Consider the following 10,097-nt stretch of genomic DNA (forward strand, 5'->3'; position numbering starts at 1 on the left):
CTACTATATCTACTGGAAGAAAAGAAGAATATGTCTACTATATCTTCTAGAAGAAAAGAAAAATATGTCTACTCTATCTACTAGAAGATAAGAAGAATATGTCTACTTTATATACTAGAAGAAAAGAAGAATGTGTCTACTATATCTACTGGAATAAAAGAAGAATATGTCTACTATATCTACTGGAAGATAAGAAGAATATTTCTACTCTATCTACTAGAAGATAAGAAGAATATGTCTACTCTATCTACTAGAAGATAAGAAGAATATGTCTACTATATTTACTGGAAGAAAAGAAGAATATGTCTACTATATCTACTGGAAGAAAAGAAGAATATGTCTACTATATCTGCCTAGTATAAAAGTTTACTATTTTGAAATATCAACATGTTGTTAGGACAAATATGATGAAGTAAGATTGGCAGGTGTATTAATAATGAAAGGGGNTGAAGATTGGCGGGTGGGGATATCTTGCTGTGCCCCACCTGCCTTATCTTATTATTCTTCAATTCAACTTTATTTAAAATTGGATTTATTTACATTACATTACTATTCCATATTCCTTCTCCTATCTTTCTATTTTGTTCTATTGCTTTCGCTTTTTTTCTATTTGTTGCTCGATAGTTCTGTTCCTTTCTATTATTTTCTATTACTTTCTATTCCTTTCTCTTCCTTTCTGTTACAATAACTTTCTTTTTGCCCTTTCTATCCGTGTTTCCTCCTTTCTATTTCTTATTCTTTTATTCTATTCCTTTCTCTTTCTTTCAACTATTTACAAAAGCGTCGATAAAAATCGATGACTATAGGTTGTGATATCTGAATGATTTATTTGGAATTTAATTGACTTTTTTACGATCCGAATCGTATGTTGCAACTTTCTGAATTTGTATGGACGTTACATTGTTCGATACAAGTCGTTTTTAACAATTTTCTCCTTATAGACGCAACAGATAAAAGCAAGATTAGTAGCGATTAAAAACACTTATTTTTCGCCGTAATCCTTTACCCCTTGTAATTTTTCGCAAACACTCCCTTTAAGTAAACAAAGCTTTCCATGTATTCCCCCATCTTACACATGGAATATATTCTTATTTCAAAGATTTTATTCTTTCCTCTTTCTTTCTTAATTTTCTTTTTATTTCTTTTCGATTAAATCTTTCGTTCAAAATTAAAAATTTTTTTTTTTCTATAATTGTTTTCTATAAATCCATATCAATGTTAATTCTGTTGTTTCTCTTTTCTCCTTTTCATATTTTACTTTTTAATAATTTCTATTAATTTCCATTCTTTTTCTATTATTCCATTTTAACTATTTTTCCATTCTATTTCTATTATTCCATTTTAACTATTTTTCCATTCTATTTCTATTATTCCATTCTAACTATTTTTCCATTCTATTTCTATTATTCCATTTTAACTAATTTTCCATTCTATTTCTATTATTCCATTTTAACTATTTTTACATTCTATTTTTCTATCAATTTCTTTCTTCTGTTATGTGTTCTATAAATGCCCTGTATACCTTTCTTCTTTCTCTTCTTCTCCTTTTTTGATTTCATTTCTTTTGCATCCTTTGAATACAATGGCCGCATTATAGAGACAAGGAATAGGATAAATTATATTTTTATCTTGCCGAGTGTACAAGTACAACACTTTGGTCAATATTCATCTTTAAAAATTAAATTTTAAACTCGACTTTTCTCATTTTTAAAGAAATTTTTTTTTCAAAGTTAAAGTTCAAAGTGAAAATAAAAAAGAATTTGAGAGAATGTTTCCTCCTGAAAAAGTTCAAATTTTGACATGTGTCTTGTGTCAAGAGTAAACATTTTTTAGAAAACAAAAGCTTAGAAAATCCTTAAGTAAAGCTCTAAGTCCAACAAACTTAGACAATTTTTTATCAAATCTGTCAAATTGACGAGTTCAGAAATTCAGACGCGTGTCAAATACTTAAAGAAGATAAAAATTATTCCTTTAAAAAAAACTAAATAAAAAATATTGAAAAATATGATTTTCTTAAAGGGACTCTCAGGGTAATTATAGGCTGGCATGTCCTATTCAAAATGGTACAATTTAATAAACATGTCTGATAAAGCATTAGCTAAAAATTAATTAATGTTAACCTTGTGTTCTCTGTACAATTGACTTAAGCGGATTTAAGTTGCAAAGACAGTGAAAGATTTATTGTAAGAATCAAAAACTTTTTAGAAGTAAAACAATTTTTCTTTCTTGAAAAGGTTTAAAGGGTACTGTTGTGAATCGTATAAATAGGGATTATTCAAATTAATACGTCTCCAGTTCTTTTAGGCTAGACCCTATACCTTATCTACAGTTTCTAAGATAAGGGATCGTGANTTATACTAATTTATTTCGGAAAGGTATATATGGATGTTAGACTGCAATTATAAAAATAACAAGTGTTTTTTTATCGTGTATTTTTGTGGGAACCAGTCCGATAATTAAACCCAATTGTTATTCCTAATAAAATCCTATTAATTGAGGACAAATTATAATTTTCCCAGATTTTTCCCAACAAGAGAATTTGCGTATTTTCCCGCGGTATCTGGTCCAAGTGTACAGCTGAGCAGAGGCAGATGGGACCTTTGTTTCTTTATATAATTACATCATAATTGGTAACACACAGAGATATTAGGATACAGGGATAGATACCCCCCACCCCCACATTAAAAATACACACACACACATTGCAATGTAAAAATATTAAAAAGAGTAAGGAGAAAAAATATGTAAAATTCTTTTTAAAGTGCAAAATGTTGCCCCTGCGAAAATGTATAAATATTTCTATGTCTGCTGGACCGGAAAACTGGTTCACACAATACTTTTATCAATATTTTATATCGTATATGACTAGTAGATATATTAACTATCTATCTATTTAAATAATATTTAATATTTTATGCAGCAAACGGTGTGAACCAAATCATTAATCAATGAAATTATTCTTAAAATGTCACATTGAAGATTGGCGGGTGCGGTTCACACGGTACCTTCGAAAATCAGACATGACAATCTATAAATAGGAAAACATTTGTAATTCTTTTAAGAAATGTAAAAATTATCTGTGAAACATATTTGCCTAAAAATTGTTTTGTGCTTTAAGCTTTGGTGCACATTTTGTGAAAGAAATGAAAATTGAATAATACAAATATTAATAATAGAAATAAGACACCAGGGTTCCCATGGAGAATATAGGAAACACCTTTCTCAGGATATTTGAAACCATTGAAACTTATTGGTCAAAACGTAGCATCCTCAGTAAACACCATTCAAAACCATTCAAGAGGATTAGGGGGGGGAGACCCCCCCCTCCAACATCCGGTGTGTCGGTATACTTCTCATTTCTTTCTCTTAGAAGATTAGGTTAAGGATTGCGGACAAATTCAATGGAAGCTGGACAAATAAGATTTATTCTGACAGATTTATGATTTTAATATTTCTATTTCAGACATTTTGTTTCTTTATCAAATAGTGTCATTGTCAACAGTGGAGAATAAGACAGTTGTTTTCTTTTGAAAATAGGGGTTCAAGAAGTATTTAGAGAGGTTAAGAGGGAGAAAAGAATTAAGTAGATAGATAGATAGATAGATAGATAGATACATAGATAGATTGAAAAATAGATAGATAGATACATACATAGATTTTTACATAAATTCTTCTTAAAAATCTTCACGAAAAATCATTAAAAGTACAATATTAACAAAATAAAATTGGCTAAATTCAATTTTAACCAATTTGCCAGGCAACAATGGAAAAACCAAAAAATATGCAGTCCGAATTTTATTTTACAAAACATGCATAAACAGTTTAAGCAATGAAGGTAGGTGGCCTAAACAACAGCAACAAAAACAAAAAAGATCATTTTAAAATAAAAATAAGTATATGTATACATATGCTAATTTGTTCTCAAGTATCTTAATACAAGAGAGATAAATCAAAAATAAAGATAGAAATAATTATTTGTATGAGAGAGAGATAAAATAGTTTGATATCAAGTTCATAATTCTCATAGATCTCACCCCGACCCTGTTCTATCTACTCCCGGGTCCTCCTACCCCCTCTCTGCAGATGTGAGAATTGCACAGTAGCAGAACCATGCGAATATTTGGAATTTGCCAGAAGCAAGCCGTTCAATCATTTACTTTTCTATCTATATATTTATCTATCTATCTATCTATCTATCTATCTATCTATCTATCTATCTATCTATCTATCTATCTATCTGTCTATCTATCTATCTATCTATCTATCTATCTATCTATCTATCTATCTATCTATCTATCTGTCTATCTATCTATCTATCTATCTATCTGAGCTGTCATCAATGACAGATAAGATGCATCCTGTCCAATTTCCTACATTGATGGGTTTATTCAGTCTTTTAGACCTTCCCATTTTTCCTAATCACCTCATTTAATCTATCTATCTATCTATCTATATCTATCTATCTATCTATCTATCTATCTATCTATCTATCTATCTATCTATCTATCTATCTATCTATCTATCTATCTATCTATTTCTCATGGAATATTTATCTATCTCTCTATGTCACCATAGTTTTAGTAGAAGTAAATATTTCCATTTACTGTTAGAGCCGATTGAAGGATTCATATCTCTAATTGGATAATAAGATAGATAGAAAGATACTATTTCTATGGGTTCAGAATAGACACCAAACACATGACTGAAACCTGATTGGATCAGGCGCTAATGGACTCGGCATACTAGAGTGATGTCAGATCTATGCTTATTATATCTATCTATTTATGCCATGTTTATCTATATATCTATCTTTCTATCTATCTATCTTTCTATCTTTCTACAGGGTGACCCCAAAAAAAACAAGGATTAAAAGCTCCAATACTCGTTTGAAATTAATTTAAAAAGTGCGAAAAAGTATAAAGTTTTTAAGCAACATTTTGGCGTTCGAATTCGATGCTTCCGTTTGGCGCAAAACTGTGTCTAATTTTTTAAAACCTATCTGTTAACTTTAAACAATTAATGATTTTTATTATTTTATTCAAATCTATAATGCAGAGAGAAAACATTCTAACAATGCCTAGAAATCATAATAATGAATACTTTGTTAGGTAACTTTAATGGTTATATTTAAAAATTTTTCTTAAATTTGTTGTTATGCAAATGAATCGCCTAATTCTATTATATCCAAGGTCCATCAAAGCTGTTCCAATCATGGGGCTGGGATGTCTGCAACCTGAAAGGTTTTGGGTATATACCCCTTGGATTTGAGAAAGTCCAGAGGAAAAATCTCAGGGAGGTTCAGATATAGATTTAAATGATTTTTTGTTTCTTAAGCAATATTTCAGGTTAGCTAAAGTTAACAGAGATGTTTTCAAATATTCGACATAGTTTTACACAAATGGAAAGATCGGACGAAAAAAATGTTCTGGGTCACCCTGAATATATCTATCTGTTTACCCAACTACCCAAGTTTTGATGTTGGGCCAGTTTTTCAGCCATTCTTTCATTGTTACCCTCATCCGGTCCTAACAGACACACACTCAAACACTCAAACACAAACAATATTTTATCATGAATGAAATTTATTAATAAACTGAATGAATTTACGAGAAATGATGGATAAATACAATTATGTGACTAAATTTTTGTTTGATAAATTTTCTTCTTTGGTTTCTGAGCAATAGCTGTCTTTCTTCTTCTTCGTAACTGGAACCTTCTTTCACAATCTCTCTATGCTCCAACAATAGCTGAGACCTGATGACAATCTGTAGGTGTAAGAGTACCTTCTCTAGGTTTAGAACCTGCCAGCTTCTGAGAAGAGGGTTGAGCAAGGATGGGGTTGGATCCAAGGTTGGAGAGAGTAAGGAATAAAGAGAGAAGATGATCTTCAATAAATCTGATTTGTTCTTCATCTTTAAGAAGAGCTGTCGGAATATTATAATTAAGAGAAGCTGCTCTACAAACAGCTGACAAGGAAGCAGCAGCAACAAGACTGGGTCGGAGCAGCAAATATTTATACTCTGTAGTTGCAGCTGCTGATAATATCTCAGCATGCCGGCCAACCTTGGAGTCCAGGTTAGAACTAAAATGTTGAAGGAAGGATTGAACTGTAACATTAGATAACTCCCATTCTAGAATATTTAAAATCTTCAACTCCCATTCTCTCAACTCTAATACACTCACAGAGTGATCTGTGTACAAGGAGAGAACCTCAGAACTAAGAGGTCTGACCTCAGAAAACTTGGAGGATAAAAAGAGGCAACCAGCGGCTACAGATTGAAAACATTGTTTTGGAATATTTGTTCTGCTGAGACATCTATCAAGATAGTTGACTGCTAAATGGTAGACTTGAGGTTGACATTGTTGATCTTCACAAACCTCCAGCATCCAGTCTACAACTATCTTTCTCATGTGAGGTTTAATCTCTGTCTGGAGATTAGAACAGTAATCAATTTTAGAGATTAATCTCTCCTCTCGGAGCATATTCTTCACTACTCGACCATCTTGGAGAAGGTTTGCGTCTGTTAGTGACGCAACTTCGAGATTGTAATCAATGTGATCATTGCATTCGACGCAGACTTGAGCAATTTCTTCGCTGCAAAATAGATCTGTGAGATCCATTTTGAAATGTTACCTATGCAGGGTTTCAAACTAGACTGAGAGAAACTGCATCTGCGGCGCTGATTTATAGGCGCCCGTGTAGCCGGTACAGTACGGAATAATTTCTCATGTTGCGAGGTTTCGTGATTTCGTCTGATAAGAGGTTTCGGGATTTTGTTGGATTAGAGTTTGCGGAATTTTGTCTGGTGGTTGGGGGATATTTCAGAAAGATACAAAAACAATAAAAAATGTTTACTAGAAAACGTTAGCATTAATTGTGAACATTTAAGCATAAATATTTGATAAAATGACTGAATTATATACTTGATTCTGGCTGAAACTTTTTTTCATATATTTTACGATCTTAACGAAGCATAAAAAGACAGCGGAAAGACCGCAATGAACACTTTTTTCCAACAAAGAATGGAGAGATCATATCGCAAGAATCTAATGTGAACATAATTCAACCTAATCGCCCCTTGAGGTGTTCAAAAACAACTTTAAAAGACTCAAAAAGAGTCAAAATTAAAGACTAAAGACTAAAAAACTAGATTTTTAACTTTTCATTGCACTCATTATAGTTTATTAAGACAGATATTTTTCCTATTTTGCACTAGGTTTTTTTTCCTTTAAGCATGCTATTGAGAAGCTATTCTGAAAATAGGAACAAAAAATTTCCAAATTCAGGGGGGCACGTTTTTGCTGATTGATGCTTATTTATTCTTCTGATATCCATTACAACTCACTAAAAAATAATTTACTGTCCTACCAATACAACTTTTTGTTGTGGCATGCAACAAGATATATTTTTAATTTGCTTAAAACCGTCAATGTACGACGCCCAACTTAACAGTTAACACCCTGTTTAGCCTACCCAGTGTTTGAATATTAGACCGGTTCAAGAGTCCGGTATGTTAAGACTATTATAAGAGCAGCATTAGCTAATACCGCTCTTATACCACTCTGAACACTAATACCGGTAGTTAGGAAATACGGATTCATAAGTCGCTAATGCTGCCTAATTTGTGGTAGATTATCTAGCTTAAACCAGGATTATCATCCAATCTTTACCGTTTTGACTCTTCTGAGCAACTCTTTTCTCTTCTCAACTTAATAATTTGTTAATAATTATAAAGACGACTTTTAAATAATACATTTTTTATTTTATGACGAAAGATACAGGGTGTCCCACGAAACATGACATTTAAAAAATCGTTATTTTAAGTTAAAACATCCTTTTGCTTCATTATCTTTTACTTTGAAATCAATTTTAATATAACATGACTCCCATATAATATTTTTATTGATCTTTGGTACCAAACAACTCAACAAATTATGGAAAAAGACATTCTAAACTATTCACCAACTGTCATGTTCTGTAGGACACCCTGTAGATTAAAAATTCAAGGAAATATCTTGTAAGCTAAACTTTTTACATTTCATTATCAAAGTTAAAAATAAAAACTTTTCAATAAGATATATTTTTAGAAAAAAAAATCTTTATAAAGTTTTTCTCATGAACATTTTTTCTTTTTATAATCAAATTATTTTATTAATACAGTTATAAGGAGGGGGGAGGGATCATTTTTCTGAATTAAGAAAAATAAGAAGTATTCCTTCATTTTATTTTATGCATCCCTGTATTTAAAACATCCCTTTATTTCATAAGGTTGTGAGAATATCGAGAACAAACCAAATTAATGCTGGTATTTAGGGTAGATGATCCTGCGGGTGGATTTGTTGTAAGATCTGAGGATCTTTATAAACTAATGTGTGTTCAGGGTGTTCAGTGACAAGATGTTATTCAGTGTGTTCAACCAGGAATTATCTTCAAACAATCGATCAATCACACGGAACTCTACATGCACAGTTTTCTACATTTAATCACGTGTTCAAATCTATATAATTAATTGAGATTTTTAATATATAACTATTTAAAGGCCAATTTTTATAAAGAATAACCTGATTTTGTTTTATAATGCAGAACCTGAGTCATGGTTAAAATGTTTTATAATTTAACATATATATAATATTTAGCCAAAATCTATATATTGTCTCGCCAAAGCCTAATGATGCCTAGCCTAAGCCTCGAAAAATCATTGTCTAAATGAGTTTTATCTTTCAGAACACGATGGGTTAGTTGAATTTTGCTAACCAGTGTTCGTGTTTCTTTCTCCAGGTCTGTAAATTATCCGTGGTAAAAATACTATGCCTTTTACACAAGATTACTTGGAATTGTTTTCACGGATGATTTATAGAATGTATGTAGANCCTCCTCCCTCTATATTTAAAGGTGGGTTCTACTTTTAAATGATATTTTGAATATTAAAAAAAACTTGAGATAAACTTAAAATAACTTAAAGACTTTTAGGGCGCTTCGCGCCCATCTTCTATTTTAACTTTTAATTATCTGCGAGTATCTTCTCAATTGTACAAATAAAACAAATTCACGGATTTCATAATATTTTTTTCACGCATTTTCAAAATTTTATAAAAAAAAATTAAAAAATTTTAAACACAAATTTTTTAAAATTTTTATCATTCATAAACCTTGTTTGCAAGGTCACATGATGAGGTCCACAAAAAATATTGATTATTAAATACTTGCATGAATTATTAATCTTTTATCATAAATAAAGAATATATCATTAAAAGTCGTCTTCAATTATTTAAAAAATTCTTGCTGAGTTAAGTGCTCGAGCATGAGCAATAAAGGAAAATTTCTATAGAATGGATGATAAAACCGGTATTAGCTAGGATGACTAAAGAACTCTTCAGCTGTTCTATGCTAGATAATCCTACCCCGAATTAGGCAGCATTAGCGTCTAAAGAATCCGAATTTCCTAAACACTGGTATTAGCGTTAAGAGTGGTATAAGAGTGGTATTAGCTAATACCGCTCTTATACCACTCTTAAGAGTCATCTTTCTAGAACCGGCCATTAGTTAAACTGGCATTTCTGTTAATACCGGTATTAGCACAACTTATAAACGCGTAGGGTAGATGATCCTACCAACTGCAGGATTAGTTAAGAGCGCTATTAAGGGTTTCTTGAACCGGCCTATAGTCTGTTTAATGATTATCTGTACACAGTAACCCTAAAAACCGGTTTTCAGTATTTACTACTTCTTGCCGACATTTGTTTAGTGTCCCAGCAACGAGGGGGGGGGGGCATGCGGCCATGAACCCTGCAATATCCTGTTCGAGCCCAGGTAGTTAGCAGAACCCTGTTCGAACCCCTCGAAACTCTGTTCCAACCACGAGGAATCCATCAACTGAACAAGTGGAAAGTCTCACTAAATTGTGTTGAAACGTAACAGGGGTAAGAATTTTTAATTCTTAATATTTTCATAATTTTCTTACATAAAAAATTTTTTTAAATGTTTAATTTTAATATTTTTATTTTTTCGATGATTTTATTTATCAAATTAGTTGAATTTTATCAATTTTTTTGAGCGGTCATCAACGACCGCTTCACATATATGGAACATTTTATTC

General features: G+C 31.4%; 1 protein-coding gene across 1 annotated transcript; it reads right to left on the bottom strand.

Moving 5' to 3' along the window:
* Nucleotides 1–5,730: 5,730 nt before the first annotated feature.
* LOC111711884 (G1/S-specific cyclin-D2) lies at nt 5,731–6,621 on the bottom strand. Its single transcript, XM_023486342.1, has one exon. It carries the CDS (start codon nt 6,619–6,621, stop codon nt 5,731–5,733), a length of 891 nt encoding a protein of 296 aa, XP_023342110.1.
* Nucleotides 6,622–10,097: the final 3,476 nt, after the last annotated feature.

Source organism: Eurytemora carolleeae, unplaced genomic scaffold (assembly GCF_000591075.1).
Source record: "Eurytemora carolleeae unplaced genomic scaffold, Eaff_2.0 scaffold1167, whole genome shotgun sequence".
In the NCBI taxonomy this organism is placed as follows: domain Eukaryota; kingdom Metazoa; phylum Arthropoda; class Copepoda; order Calanoida; family Temoridae; genus Eurytemora; species Eurytemora carolleeae.